The 17450-nt window shown below is 29.1% G+C and overlaps 2 protein-coding genes across 2 annotated transcripts; both read right to left on the bottom strand.

Moving 5' to 3' along the window:
- Positions 1–3173: 3173 nt before the first annotated feature.
- Positions 3174–3985, bottom strand: LOC139849024 (uncharacterized). The gene is made up of 2 exons (XM_071838701.1): positions 3849–3985; positions 3174–3474 (listed from the first exon to the last, which is right to left on the bottom strand). The coding sequence occupies exons 1-2, from the start codon at positions 3983–3985 to the stop codon at positions 3174–3176; spliced, it is 438 nt and encodes a 145-aa protein (XP_071694802.1).
- Positions 3986–3993: 8 nt separating this feature from the next.
- On the bottom strand, positions 3994–16989 carry LOC139849023 (uncharacterized). The gene is made up of 3 exons (XM_071838700.1): positions 16799–16989; positions 16489–16586; positions 3994–4280 (listed from the first exon to the last, which is right to left on the bottom strand). Exons 1-3 carry the CDS (start codon positions 16987–16989, stop codon positions 3994–3996), a joined length of 576 nt encoding a protein of 191 aa, XP_071694801.1.
- Between the last annotated feature and the right edge of the window lie 461 nt (positions 16990–17450).

Below are 17450 nucleotides of genomic sequence, written 5' to 3'. Positions count from 1 at the left end.
CTTATGGTGGAAATTGAGCATATCTTTTTGTCCTTACACTCCAAAATGAAATGAGCAAATGGAGATTGTTCTCTATGCGAATAAAGTAGGAAGTTCTTTGTACGTTTTGAAATGTACAAAGTTAATTACTTTCTTTCCATTTAGAATGGAATGTAATTAAAATCCATGAAACTGATACTAAGGTATCTAAGTAGTAATGTTAGCTTATTGTGCTTTGACAAAAATGATTTTCAAACAGGAGGTTGTACATATATTAACTAGGTTGTTATCTTATGGAGTAACAATGATTAGTCGTAGGAAGCCATATTTACAGTGAAGGCTGATTTTTCGGCTAAGGTTCAATAAGTTGTGTAGCTTAACCAATCATTTGAGAAACTTGGAGTTTATTACAAAGTTATTAATTGAGTAATAGTTTACTCAAGTTAATAATTTGTTGGTTACGAAAATGACTCCAAGGTCCATTGTAAATCAAGCACATAGTCGTAAAATGTAACATTACTTATAGACATGGTTGCAAGAAATAATAAATATGTAGTACATATCTACGAATAAAATGGTTCCAAATAATTTGAGAAATCCATGCCTAGAGATATATGTTTATGTGACATGTCACATCTCAGGGGTTGCGTAGATTTTGAGATTGCATTGAGTATTATTTTTCCCAACATATTTAGTGTTTAATATCCATGACAATGTGTTTGTCAAATCCTATATACAAAGTATTATTGTGAGAAAAGTATGTCGGACAGATTAGAGATCAGCCCACTCACATGGGTGATCAGCTCCATCACTATAGTAGTGACTGGTGAAGTAGCGCATTTTAAGTATATTGTCTGAGTGACAACTGAGCACAAACTTAAAATATATGATGCTACAGTTGTAACATTTACAACAATATGTGAATTATTAAAGTATCACATTATCTGTCTTATATCCAGATGTGAGTTCTTGTGAGAAAGATGTGTTTTGATGAGTAGATGAGTGAACTCGAGTTTGAACATTAAGTATGTTTAAACTATCATCTGTGCAACATTGGTTTAAAGATATACCTCCATTGGGAAAGGAGAAATCTTGCAGCATGTGATTCATACCACATGTAATCAAGACGACCAATAAGGGAAATAGGAGAAACGATCTCTACTTCTATGTTATGTGAGTCCCTTAAGGTATTAGTAACCTCAATTAATATCCTTATGGCTTTTTCTCGTCTCTTGAGGCTTAGTTTAATGTTTGCTATCTCAAGCGTTGCTTAAGGGTTATGAGTGATTCGACCGGGCAGGACGTTATTAGAAAAGCAAGTTGGGTTAAGGCCAAAGGATTGTAAGAGAAAGAAAGATCATTTGAAGTTTACATTAAGTTGTATTCACCGGCTGGCCAATTATCATGTCTTAGGGATAAGTCTTAGTGATAAATGATAATTGGGAATACAATATGGTTTTATTAGCGAAACTGAGATCATGTGAGTTATTAATGTGATTAATGATCTAGGATATTGCATACTAAATCTACTCTTGTCATTTTTTTGAGGCGCTATATATTCCTAACAGATGTATAACATGTGTGCTCTCAACGTATGCCGGTCGCACGACCTATTTTTCCAGTATGAACGGTTCGCAAATTACACGTTTGTTCTCTCGAGATATAATGAGTATATCAAGTCAGTCTGTGTGCGAGTGGGAGATGTTGGAACTTGGATTCGTTTTTGACTCGGATCCAATCTGGCCACTAACTTCCTTTGTACTTAATACCATTATGTCGGTATTTATTTGGAATTAAGTACTCATTTATGCTAGTGCATAATTACAATTAACCATCCATTAATATGTGGATTAATGGTGACTTTTCACTTGCTAAGTGGTTATATGTAATCACTACAAAAAGGAAGTACAGTGATACTAAGAAGTGACCTAACATAATTAGCATATACATAAAGAAAGAGAGAAATAGACAGGGTATTGTTCTTGTTAAGTTCGTGTATGTTTGAGGCAAACAAGATAAGAGAATCTTAGGTTGTGAACCTCGAAAGCTTTCCGTTTGTGATTGTTTTTTTCGACCGGTGATATAAACGTCGATTCTTTCCGCTTCTGCTACTATTTTCGTGTACGTTCCGAATTCTCTAAATACTACAATAACATATTGTGATGTTTTAAGAAAAAAAGAAAAACAAGGAAAGCCATGACAACGCGCCCTGATTGACATTGTCCTTGAATACACGTGACATGATTTTTGTAGTTGCATTATTATTGCCCGAGGATTAGTCTCTTGAGAGTTGAGACCAACTTTTGTTGAAACAAAGCCATATATCAAAAAGACAAAAAAGGGGCTCTGATATTTTGCATTAAGATCATTGCAAAACCCTACTGTTTCATTTGGTTCCTGTAATTATATAAAGATATAGATATAGATTCGATATGTCTCTGCATATATTGCCTTTATTTTAGCTTCCTTCCAAACAAGTACGTACCATTTGAATCCACAATATTTTCGTCGTACAAAATTACATCACTTATTGAACCAAAGCTCACATGGGCTAACCACTGCGTGCTCACAGCCGGGATCCGATCAAGGTTAGGTTAATTAAGTAAAGATAATGTGATTATGGGATGCAAAAATGCAAACTAATTGGAAGTAGTTGATATTGCCCAAGAATCATGTGCCTAAATGCTTTGTGTTTTTGACCACCCTAAAACACGGTCCTTGCTAGATGCAACACAAATTAGGAGTAGACAAAATCACTTGTTAATGAATATTTGATAAGAAATTAGGCAGACAAGGAAGCATTTTTGTGAAGGTTAGTGTTGGATATGTACAATGTAATCCAACATGCAAATCTTTTTCTTGGAAGATGAAATCATATGAATTGCTCATGGAGCATAAAAGCTTTGGTCCCTCTGTTTTTGCTTCGTAAACATGCAAATATTATAAAGTAATTCCAGTCTTAAACACCGGAATATATTTTACTCCTTCCTTCTCACCATCACCACAAGTCTCTACATTTCTATTTTGAGATGTCCCGTTATAAGCAGTGGCGGAACGTGAAGTTTATGAATGGGAGGGCGATAATTACTAACATTCAAAAGATTTAAGTTTAATTACGAACATTCAAAAGATTTAAGTTTGACACTTTACAAAAATATACATCATCATAGTCACATATACGATGATGAAAATCATTACAATTCAGCGCGACGACCTTTAAGCATTTTTAAATCATCGATAATAGAATCCGAATCAAATTTTTCAGCAATTTCTCTTTCAATATAAACCAGCAAATTATCTACAAGAAAGTCATCAGACATCTTATTGCGAAGCCGATTCTTGCATAATTTCATCCCGGAAAACGATCTCTCGGTTGTGGCAGTCGAAACGAGAAGCGTTAAGATCAGTCGAATTAACTTGTCTAGCATATTATCGTTCTCATGTTTCTCAGTCTCGACAAGACCTCTAGATACTTCAACAAGATTTGATGCACCACTAAGATTTGGGTATTTTGCATCTCAATATTGAACAAATCTATCTCAGATTTCAATCGGGTCCTCTCTTGCTCTGTAAAAATCTGCAGGATAGTATTTCTCAACAAGAGAACAAAGATGATCAATATTTAACACTTTCGATTTTTTCTGGGAATTAAAGTGGAGCTAAGAGTTAATAACTCCATAGCTTGATCATTAAATCTATTATTTAACTCTAACAACTTTTTGTCAAGTGTGTTAATGAAGACGTCTACCCGATAATAATGTTCAAAAGTAACTTGATTATCTTGTTGATGATGGAGATATCGACCAGACTTGTATAAAGCGCTCACATCAGAAATATCTACTTCGTGCTTCTCACAAAATATTTTTAACTTTGCAAGTAAAGAATCCCATCCATTATTTCTCAAATCATTAAGACTTTCCTTCGTTGCAGCAAGTAGCTTCATGGCATTAATTATATCTTGTGATTTCTTTTGCAAAGCTTGAGAAAGAATTTCAATCTTTCCCATTATGTCTTTCATAAGTGTAAAATCGACACGAACTCAAATGACTTTGTATAACAATAAGCTGAATCAGCATCTCCACGTTGTAGAGAACAAGATCCATCATCAATTATTGCTTTAAGAACAACACGTGTAGCATTAAACATTGAAAGCAAACTACAAATCGAAGAGAAATGAGAGCCCCAATGAGTATTGCCTCCTTTATTTAAGGTCTCAACCTGGTTTAGTCCTTTACTCGTTTCAATTTCATCAAGTTCCAATAAACGTACAGTTTCAACAACCTTTTCTGAAAGGACCCGTCCTAATCCATCCGGACAAAGTCCACATCGATTACAAACGATTCACAATAGTTGGTTACATCGCGAGGTACTTGACCTCTATATGATACATTTTACAAACATTGCATTCGTTTTGAAAAGACAAACTTCCTTACATCGAAAGTTGACGATATGCATACCATTTCATAATATATCTAACTATAATTGACTTAATAATAATCTTGATGAACTCGACGACTCGAATGCAACGTTTTTTTTTAATATGTCATGAATGACTCCAAGTAATGTCTCTTAAATGAACAAATGCACAGCGGAAGATTTCTTTCATACCTGAGAATAAACATGCTTTCAAGTGTCAACCAAAAGGTTGGTGAGTTCATTAGTTTATCATAAATAATCATTTCATAATATTAATAGACCACAAGATTTCATATTTCCATTTCTCATAAACATACGTCCCATGCATAGAGACAAAAATATCATTCATATGTATTGGACACCTGGTAACCGACATTCACAATATGCATATAAGAATATCCCCCATCATTCCGGGATCCTCCTCCGGGCATGATATAAATTTCGAAGTACTAAAGCATCCGGTACTTTGGATGGGGCTTGTTGGGCCCAATAGATCTATCTTTTGAGTTCACGTCAATTAGGGTGTCTGTTCCCTAATTCTTAGATTACCAGACTTAATAAAAAGGGGCATATTCGATTCGATAATTCAACCATAGAATGTAGTTTCAATTACTTGTGTCTATTTCGTAAAACAGTTATAAAATTTACGCATGTATTCTCAGCCCAAAAATATAAAGGGTAAAAAGGTAAATGAAACTCACCTAATGTATTTTGTAGTAAAAATACATATGACAACATTAGACAAACTGAACAATGCAGGGTTGACCTTGGATTCACGAACCTATATTATTTGTATATATATTAAAACGTATAATCGTAATCGAATAAATATATATATTTCATTATTAGTGATATAGTTTTTATATTAATAAACTATTTATCTTATTAAGTATATTCATTTTTATATATATTAATAAATAAGATATTATTATAGTTTTATGATATGTATTAAGTATATCGTTATATAATTATCATTTGCTGGTTAACTCTATGAAAATATTAAATAAAGGTAATAATACTATTAGATTTGATAATATTAATAATTAGAAAAGTTAAAAAAAGAAAAAATACGATTATTTTAATGATACTTATAATGTTAATAATAATGATGCTACTAATAATATTTTTGATAATAATACTAGTTTTTTATAAAATGATAGATTTAAAATTTAATGATACTTCTAGTATTAATGATAACGGTGATAATTCTGATATTAATAATAACTATAAAAGTAATTATTTTATTTCTAAAGATAATAATTTTAGTAGTAGTTCATTAAATGATACTTATGTTATTTATAATAATAATAATAACAATAACTTGATACTAATACTAAAATTAATGATAATAATAATATTTTGTTTTACTTTTGTAATATCAACAATAATAATAATCATATTCATAATAAGCATACTTATATCAAGGATAATAATAATAATACTATTAATACTTAATGATATTACATAATAACTAAAATGATAATAATAACAATAATCCTAAATAATGATAAGTGCTAGTGATAATAATGTTAGTAATATTAATAATAATAATCCTATTTATAATCATGATAGTAATAATAAATTCTAACTAATACTTTTATTAGTAATAATAATAACAATCATAATAATAACAATAATAATTATGAGCATAACAATATCACTTATAATAATAATAATAATAATAATAATAATAATAATAATAATAATAATAATAATAATAATAATAATAATAATAATAATAATAATAATAATAATAAAAGAAAAAGGTATACCCTTATAAAAGCTTTTGTAAAAAGAATTGCTCACGACGGGGCTCGAACCCTCGACCTCCCGCTCACCCGTAACAACACTAACCACTGCACTGCCGTGTACTTTTCTGATATAATTCCAACTCAGTTTTATTTAACCCGTTTATTATTCAATTAAATTTTCTTCTTCATCATTCAACTCAGACTGTCGACTCATAATCAATCAACACAACCATTTATGAATTTGGATTTTTTTTCTTTTAGGATTCATACAGACACAGAAGACGAATAATAACTGATTACATGATTTAAAACAGAATTAAAATAAAAAAAAACTGAAACAGTCCCTTTTGAACGTTTACAAACTCGAAATCAATCTCAAGTTTTTAGAATGTTTTAGATAACGACTTCTACATGAAAAAGGTGCTAAATCCTAATTAAAAACTTTCTGTAACCTCAATTTAGCTGGAAACCTCAAAACAAGTTTGAATTTTAATGAAGAACACAGTTTGACTTTTTGAATTTGAAGGTTTGACTCGGAAATTCGAATTGGATGCGAAGAATTAGAAGATGAAACTTTGCAGTTAGTTTACATAAATGTTTCCTAACAACACTGCACTTTTAGATTTTTAAATAACACTCTATCTCGAAGTTTGACTAAAAATATGAAGAACAGAGGCATTGCGAATGGTATTACTTGGTTTTTATTCCAGACTGCAGCTCTTGAATTGTATAAGGTTATTAAGTACATGATTTAACAGTTGATTTGGATTCTATTTGATCTTTGAAACTGACCTCTAACGGAAATCAGACAGGTTGTATCATCAAGGACAGAAAATAAAAAAAAATAAAAAAAAATCGTGATTGCTGTAACTGGTTGATACTGATATGTAGCATTTTCTATTTTGTAGCACTTGGAATCAACCTGATCAGACAGTAGAATGTAATTCGATAGGGACAGGAAATATAAGCGTTCATTTGATTGATTATATATATATATATATATATATATATATATATATATATATATATATATATATTAATAATATGTAAATATATTAATAATAACAATAATAATAATAATAATAATAATAATAATAATAATACTTTTACTAATAATAATTAATAATAATAATTAATAATGATACTAATATCATACAATAATAATATTTATTTTATTAAAGATAATGATAATAGATTGTATTATTTTCTAATAAATATTATTAATAATAATAATGTTAACATAGAAAATAATAACAAATAATCATAATAATATAAAATTAATACCTTACTACTAATGTTAATGATAAACTAAATGTATAAACTTTATACTGTATATTAAATAATTGTTTACTGATATTAACATTGCTATTAATAATGAAAGTAAATATAATAATATTGATATAACAATTTATACATATCGAATTCCATATATATATATATATATATATATATATATATATATATATATATATATATATATATACTATATATTAACTAATCTATTAATAATACATATATCCACATTGATAATGGAAGTAATATGATAACTATATTTCATCTTGTATTATTAATTATGTGATATAATATATTATATATTAACTTTTATTTATAAATTTTATATATATTACTATATACATATAATAATAATTTATACATAGAAATCATAAATATATATATATATATATAGATTCATTTTAAATTTACACTTAATTATTTTGTATCTTGTTTTACATATTTATTTCTAATGTTTATTTTATAATTTCAAATTATTATTTATATATACATACACACATATCTATTTACAATTAATTGTTCGTGAATCGTCGGAATCGGTCAAAGGTTAAATGCATTAATGTAATCTGTTCCAAAGTTTTCGAGACTCAATATTACAGACTTTGCTTATCGTGTCGAAGTCATATAAGGATTAAGTTTGAATTTTGTCGGAAATTCCCGGGTCATCACAGTACCTACCCGTTAAAGAAATTTCGTCCCGAAATTTGAGTGAGGTGGTCATGGTTAACAATAAAAATGTTTTCATGACGAATATGAGTTGATAAATAGAGTTTTATCATTATTGAATAATAATGATAAAATGATTCTATTATTCTAAGAATACGAGTGAAGCTATCGCAAAAGAGTGAAATAGGAAAGTAAAGATTCATCTTAACTTTTGACAGAATCAGGGTTGGATTTAGAAAGTAAGGTGCGTCTTAACTTTTGACGTTGTCTTTGTTGAATTTCGGAATTCAAGGAATTTGAAGAAAATCTTCGAAATCTAAAAGATTTGATTCTTCGGCGAACAAGGAAATTAAGATCTCTATAATTAGATGCGGTGATCTGCCTCGATTACTCTGTCTGATATTTCCATTATAAATTAAACTCTTCCGTTCCATTATTTCCACCATTCCTATACTTTCCTTCTTAGTTCATACATCCAAAAGATTGTGAAAATGCTTAATCCAGTTCTAATCCTTGTTCTTATTCTGACTATCTCAATGATTGTTCTTCTTTTCCAACTCCCACCGGAAGAATCTATTTATCTCTACTATGCTCTAGGGATTATTGTATTTATAATCCTCCCGTGTCTTTATATTGCTATACGCACTGACATCCACAGTTTGTAATTTCGGTGTTGTCATTGGGCTTTATATTTTCTCTTATACTTCGAAGTCCTTGCTTCTGTTTTTCTATAATCATTGTCATTCCCAGTTAATACTCCCCCTATTTGCTGCGATTTATACTCCAATTTCTATTTCGGAGATTTGTCCCTTCGTTTCTTCTTCTTGCGATTGGGCATCTCTTGTAATGGTCCAGAATTCGCGGATATAAGTTTTAGAATGAACATTGTTAATGTTCTAAGAAGGGAATGGTAATGGCACGATCTTGATTTGTTAAATTACCAGAATACTCTGGAAAAGACCGAATCATCAAGGAATATTTTCTTGATATTTTAGAGGTTTAAATAGAATACAAGAGTCGTGTAACATGGCACATGATGACATTAGAGTCTGTGAATCATCATGTTTCATTAGAAACTCAGCATGACTTACTATAATATAATCACGTTGATCAAGTGTCATTATATTATACTAACTCATGCATCAGTTCCCAACATTACTTCAATAACATTCATATTTTAAGCTCAAAATTTTACAGAATATAGAAACTAACAGTTTCTATATTATGTAATACTGATAGCACGAAGGGATTAATGATTTCAGATAAGAATAGTTATAAAAATATCTCCAGAAATATGGAGCATATTTATAATGAAAGATACAATAATATCTCGGAATATCTAAGATCAGAGGATGATAGAAACTATTGTCTGCAAGGGTTTAGAGTAAGGAGCAAGATATTCACTAAAGACTTTAGTAGACATTGAATCATTTGGATTCTTCGAAGTCAAACTTATTCTTTGTAATTTGTCCAAGGCTTTCTTCATAGTTTCGCATAATCTGCTTTTCGGTACTAAATTTTCTATTGAATGTTTCCAATATAATGATACACAGGAAGCACGAAGAGGTATATAATTTCGGACGAGAATATTTATGAAAATATCCTCAGAAATATCGAAGATATTGATGATGATATTTTGGAATTTCTAAGTTCGATGGTTGATGAGGAAGATTTTCCGCAAGATTTTAACATGAGTACAGAGCAAGATATTCGTTGAAGGTTTCATCGGATCCAGAATTACCTGGATTTTTTGAATATATGGTATGGTCCTTATATTTTTTCTTGGTCTCCTTCGTGGTTAGCTCAATCCGTTTTCCAGTTACAACTTTTCTGAGCTTTTCCAACATACTATTCTTTATCATCAAACTTTCGATGATTAAGGTCGTTTACGGTTGTCTATGGTTTCTGTTGCTTCATTCAGCTTTTTCAACATTCAGAGTATTGATTTGTGACTGAGTGCTTTTCAGAATTTTAGAATGAAAGATCATAGTTCTAAGAGATAAATGTTATATGTATAAATATAACTATTGATGTAGAAACGTTGCGAGATTTAAAATACTGATTTGCTGATTCCCGGTAAGGCAATTCTTGTTACAAAACGAGGATGAGTATATGATAGGGTATTTTATGAATAAATATAGTGATTTATCGAAGTGACTTACGCCAAAGAGTAGTGAAGTTGCTGGTACGTTTACTGTTAATGTGGTGGGATATAAACAGTTCCCCGGTAACGAAGGCGAAAAGACAACGTATGTATCAAGGTTATAATAAAGTTATTTCAAACGAAAAGTCGAAGTTGACTTGCTAGAGCTGTGACAAAATTGGCTATTTTGAAGAAGAACTGCAAAGTTATTTTTGGGTAATAATAACGCTAAAGAAATTAGCACAGTTATGTGTTAAACGTTTACTCAGTTTCCGAGAGTTTTTCAAGTGCATTACTATATGCATCAATCTTTTCTTCCGTAGATGAAGTGCGGTTGGTTCATCCTATCGATTGAGGCATTTTCAAGAATCATGAAAGGTTTGAACGCATATTGTAATCTTCAAGATACAAATGAGGTTTAAGGTGAAATCAAGTGGCAAACTTGAAGACTTGTTTAGTTTCATATGTTATAATCAATATTTTAATTTATTTTAATTTTTTAATGTTATTAGTCCACAGTCGATAGTCCATAGTTGACAGTCCAATAATTTATATATATAGTTTAATATATAATATTCGAATTAATTAATACGTGTCGTGACCCGTATACGTCTCAGACTCGATCACAACTCAAACTATATATATTATTGTAGAATCAACCTCAACCCTGTATAGAGAACTCGATCATTACCGCATATAGAGTGTCTATGGTGATTCCAAATAATATATATAGATGCGTCGATATGATATGTCAAAACCTTGAATACGTGTTCCGATATTTAAAGTGCGTAAAATAAATAACAGAAATTAAATAACGATAAATAAAGTGCGTAAAGTAAATAACAGAAATTAAATAACAATAAATAAAATTGCGAGAATTAAATTGCGATAAAATAAATTACGATAATTAAATTGCGATAAATAAAATGTAATACGGAATTAACAGTTAGCTAGGAACAGTTAGCTAGGATTTTGTTAGCGTGAATTCTTAACAAAATTTCATATTGTTAATTAGTGTGTTTCTAATCAATTTTTATTGTGTCCATTTTTTTCTTCATTATGCCACTTGTTGGATTCTGATATGTCAAAATCCTAATATGAAATTTGAATTTGAATGAAAATAGTTATTCTTTGGTGAACGGATACGTATTTCGGTGGATGTAAGTAGGATAGTAATTGACCGTTGAATCAGATTCGAAGAATGTACAGTATAACTTATTAAAGTGAGATCTAAATATTCCTCGGGTATTACCTACCCGTTAAAATATTTTTACCATTAACAGTTTGTACGAAATAATTTTTAATTACAATCTTTATGAAAACATATATACATATATATTTTCTTCAGATATAATCATGGATTTAGTGAGTTAATATGATATTAAGCTCATTTGATTTACCGTTAGAATAAGAATATATAATCTCTAAAACATTAGAGATTACATAATCGCCATGTCGAACGAAGAAAACTGATGTAGAACAATTCGTAGAACGATAATTATACTCAAGGTATAGAATGAGATATTGAGGCATGGATTGTTGATGGTAATGGTGCTGTTACTGATGGTACTGTTGGTGCCGATGATGTTGTTGAAGCTGGTACATTTTGCACCATATTTTCCAAATTGATTACTCGAGTGCGAAGTTCGTTGACTTCTTGTATTACTCCGGGATGATTGTCAGTCGGAACGAGTGGATGAATATGGTTTAGAATTGTAGATAGAATATAATCGTGTCGAACTACTCTGAAAATGAGGCTGAAAATGGTGTTTCGGATAGATTCGCCGGTAAACGTTTCAGGTTCATTGTCAAGAGGTGAATTCGGTTGGTGGAAGGGATCGACTTTTTCGCGTCTCCATTGATTAGGTTGACTACGAACTCATCAGATGAATTAGGGATGGATGATTGATTCATTCATTCTGGTGACACTGCTTTCGAAGCTTAGGTGAAACTCTAAATCAGAATAGCTGTCGGAATCCGAGGGATTCGAACTGGTTGAGGGATTCATCTTGTACGATCAGATGAAGGATTTTCGATAAGAATAGTTTATAGGATGTAGATTAGTACCCTGCAATACATAATTTACATATGCATATAAAATACTAAAATCCCATAAGTTACGGAGGAATCTACGGAATATGTCAGGCAAGGTTTACAATAACAGATACGCTAAGATACGAATTTATCTATACACTATCTATGCAATAGAGGCAGTAAGATGTGTCTAGACTTTAAGGATGATAAGCAAGTAATTTTAGACACGAAAAGATAAGAAAAACTTTTGACATGCTGACACGGTCGAAGTCCAGACTCACTAATACATCTAAACAACTATTAGTTAGACACACTAATTCAAGACCTGGTTCGCTAAGACCACCGCTCTGATACCAACTGAAAGGACCCGTCCTAATCCATCCGGACAAAGTCCACATCGATTACAAATGATTCAGAATAGTTGGTTACATCGCGAGGTACTTGACCTCTATATGATACATTTTACAAACATTGCATTCGTTTTGAAAAGACAAACTTCCTTACATCGAAAGTTGACGATATGCATACCATTTCATAATATATCTAACTATAATTGACTTAATAATAATCTTGATGAACTCGACGACTCGAATGCAACGTTTTTTGTAATATGTCATGAATGGCTCTAAGTAATGTCTCTTAAATGAACAAATGCACAGCGGAAGATTTCTTTCATACCTGAGAATAAACATGCTTTCAAGTGTCAACCAAAAGGTTGGTGAGTTCATTAGTTTATCATAAATAATCATTTCATAATATTAATAGAACACAAGATTTCATATTTCCATTTCTCATAAACATACGTCCCATGCATAGAGACAAAAATATCATTCATATGTATTGAACACCTGGTAACCGACATTCACAATATGCATATAAGAATATCCCCATCATTCCGGGATCCTCCTCCGGACATGATATAAATTTCGAAGTACTAAAGCATCCGGTACTTTGGATGGGGCTTGTTGGGCCCAATAGATCTATCTTTTGAGTTCGCATCAATTAGGGTGTCTGTTCCCTAATTCTTAGATTACCAGACTTAATAAAAAGGGGCATATTCGATTCGATAATTCAACCATAGAATTTAGTTTCGATTACTTGTATCTATTTCGTAAAACAGTTATAAAATTTACGCATGTATTCTCAGCCCAAAAATATAAAGGGTAAAAAGGTAAATGAAACTCACCTAATGTATTTTGTAGTAAAAATACATATGACAACATTAGACAAACTGAACAATGCAGGGTTGACCTTGGATTCACGAACCTATATTATTTGTATATATATTAAAACGTATAATCGTAATCGAATAAATATATATATTTCATTATTAGTGATATAGTTTTTATATTAATAAACTATTTATCTTATTAAGTATATTCATTTTTATATATATTAATAAATAAGATATTATTATAGTTTTATGATATGTATTAAGTATATCGTTATATAATTATCATTTGCTGGTTAACTCTATGAAAATATTAAATAAAGGTAATAATACTATTAGATTTGATAATATTAATAATTAGAAAAGTTAAAAAAAGAAAAAATACGATTATTTTAATGATACTTATAATGTTAATAATAATGATGCTACTAATAATATTCTTGATAATAATACTAGTTTTTATAAAATGATAGATTTAAAATTTAATGATACTTCTAGTATTAATGATAACGGTGATAATTTTGATATTAATAATAACTATAAAAGTAATTATTTTATTACTAAAGATAATAATTTTAGTAGTAGTTCATTAAATGATACCTATGTTATTTATAATAATAATAATAACAATAACTTGATACTAATACTAAAATTAATGATAATAATAATATTTTGTTTTACTTTTGTAATATCAATAATAATAATAATCATATTCATAATAAGCATACTTATATCAAGGATAATAATAATAATACTATTAATACTTAATGATATTACATAATAACTAAAATGATAATAATAACAATAATCCTAAATAATGATAAGTGCTAGTGATAATAATGTTAGTAATATTAATAATAATAATCCTATTTATAATCATGATAGTAATAATAAATTTTAACTAATACTTTTATTAGTAATAATAATAACAATCATAATAATAACAATAATAATTATGAGCATAATAATATCACTTATAATAATAATAATAATAATAATAATAATAATAATAATAATAATAATAATAATAATAATAATAATAATAAAAGAAAAAGGTATACCCTTATAAAAGCTTTTGTAAAAAGAATTGCTCACGACGGGGCTCGAACCCTCGACCTCCCGCTCACCCGTAACAACACTAACCACTGCTCTGCCGTGTACTTTTCTGATATAATCCCAACTCAGTTTTATTTAACCCGTTTATTATTCAATTAAATTTTCTTCTTCATCATTCAACTCAGACTGTCGACTCATAATCAATCAACACAACCATTTATGAATTTGGATTTTTTTCTTTTAGGATTCATACAGACACAGAAGACAAATAATAACTGATTACATGATTTAAAACAGAATTAAAATAAAAAAAAAACTAAAACAGTCCCTTTTGAACGTTTACAAACTCGAAATCAATCTCAAGTTTTTAGAATGTTTTAGATAACGACTTCTACATGAAAAAGGTGCTAAATCCTAATTAAAAACTTTCTGTAACCTCAATTTAGCTGGAAACCTCAAAACAAGTTTGAATTTTAATGAAGAACACAGTTTGACTTTTTTGAATTTGAAGGTTTGACTCGGAAATTTGAATTGGATACGAAGAATTGGAAGATGAAACTTTGCAGTTAGTTTACATAAACGTTTCCTAACAACACTGCACTTTTAGATTTTTAAATAACACTCTATCTCGAAGTTTGACTAAAAATATGAAGAACAGAGGCATTGCGAATGGTATTACTTGGTTTTTATTCCAGACTGCAGCTCTTGAATTGTATAAGGTTATTAAGTACATGATTTAACAGTTGATTTGGATTCTATTTGATCTTTGAAACTGACCTCTAACGGAAATCAGACAGGTTCTATCATCAAGGACAGAAAAAAAAATAAAAAAAAAAAAAAAAATCGTGATTGCTGTAACTGATTGATACTGATATGTAGCATTTTCTGTTTTGTAGCACTTGGAATCAACCTGATCAGACAGTAGAATGTAATTCGATAGGGACAGGAAATATAAGCGTTCATTTGATTGATTTTATATATATATATATATATATATATATATATATATATATATATATATATATATATATATATATATATATATATATATATATATATATATATATATTATATTTAATATTAGTAATTAATAATATGTAAATATATTAATAATAATATTAATAATACTTTTACTAATAATAATTAATAATAATAATAATTAATAATGATACTAATATCATACATAATAATATTTATTTTATTAAAGATAATGATAATAGATTGTATTATTTTCTAATAAATATTATTAATAATAATAATGTTAACATAGAAAATAATAACAAATAATCATAATAACATAAAATTAATACCTTACTACTAATGTTAATGATAAACTAAATGTATAAACTTTATACTGTATATTAAATAATTGTTTACTGATATTAACATTGCTATTAATAATGAAAGTAAATATAATAATATTGATATAACAATTTATACATATCGAATTTCATATATATATATATATATATATATATATATATTAACTAATCTATTAATAATACATATATCCACATTGATAATGGAAGTAATATGATAACTATATTTCATCTTGTATTATTAATTATGTGATATAATATATTATATATTAACTTTTATTTATAAATTTTATATATATTACTATATACATATAATAATAATTTATACATAGAAATCATAAATATATATATAGATTCATTTTAAATTTACACTTAATTATTTTGTATCTTGTTTTACATATTTATTTCTAATGTTTATTTTATAATTTCAAATTATTATTTATATATACATACACACATATCTATTTACAATTAATTGTTCGTGAATCGTCGGAATCGGTCAAAGGTTAAATGCATTCATGTAATCTATTCCAAAGTTTTCGAGACTCAATATTACAGACTTTGCTTATCGTGTCGAAGTCATATAAGGATTAAGTTTGAATTTTGTCGGAAATTCCCGGGTCATCACATTTTCCTTTTTCAATTCATCCTGACGTTTACTAGAAGCACATATCACATTTATAAGAGAAGTTAGCTTTTCGAAGAACTGGTGAACTGGGATTACTTCTCTCGAGGCTGCAACTAAAGAAATTTGTAATCTGTAAACAAAACAGTGGACATAGTATGCATAAGGACAATCTTTGAGAACAAGAGCTTTTAATCCATTCCATTCCCCTCTCATGTTACTAGCTCCATCTTAACCTTGACCTCGAATTTTACTAGTATCAAACTCATAACGCGAAAGTCGTTCCCATAAATAGTTTTTAAAGTTATAGTTGTAGTATTTTGAAGATGAACAAAATCAAAGAACCTTTCAATTAAGATCCAATTTGTATCAAGGAATCTTAAAACTATGGCCATTTGCTCCCTTTTGGATTCATCACGTGATTCATCAACCATCACACAAAAGTAAGAATCTCCAACTTCAGTACGAATATGTTTTCGAACTTTATTGGCGATTATATTTAAAAGTTCCTTTTGGATTAACCTTGAAGTATACATCGAACAATGAGGAGCATTCTCCAACACAATTCAAGAAAATTACCACAGTTTTTTTAATTAGTTGACTCATCGTGCCCTTGAAAAGCACAAGCTTGAAATGTTAACCAACGAACTACATCAAATGAAGCTTTCAATCGTAAATGGTTATTTGAAACCAACTATGACTGTTGCTTCTCAAAGATGTTTGCAATATGTCCAGCTTGGTTCAACAAATTTTCACGAAATACTAAAGCAATTTTATGTTGTGAACTTTGAATGTGCTTAATGAACGCACATCGTTTTCCATCATTAACCTTTTTCCATTTATCAAATCGTTTGACAATAAAAGTGTCAGGCAAAACTAGTTTGTCACAAAGTAAGTAACATAAAAAGCAATATGCGACATCTCTTGTAGGAGAATACTCCAACCAATTAGGATATAAACTAAACCACGAGTATTGAAACCTATGAGCATGAGTAGA

The sequence above is a fragment of the Rutidosis leptorrhynchoides genome, chromosome 5 (genome assembly GCF_046630445.1).
Source record: "Rutidosis leptorrhynchoides isolate AG116_Rl617_1_P2 chromosome 5, CSIRO_AGI_Rlap_v1, whole genome shotgun sequence".
In the NCBI taxonomy this organism is placed as follows: Eukaryota; Viridiplantae; Streptophyta; class Magnoliopsida; order Asterales; family Asteraceae; genus Rutidosis; species Rutidosis leptorrhynchoides.
This window is presented reverse-complemented; position numbering and strand designations above follow the sequence as displayed.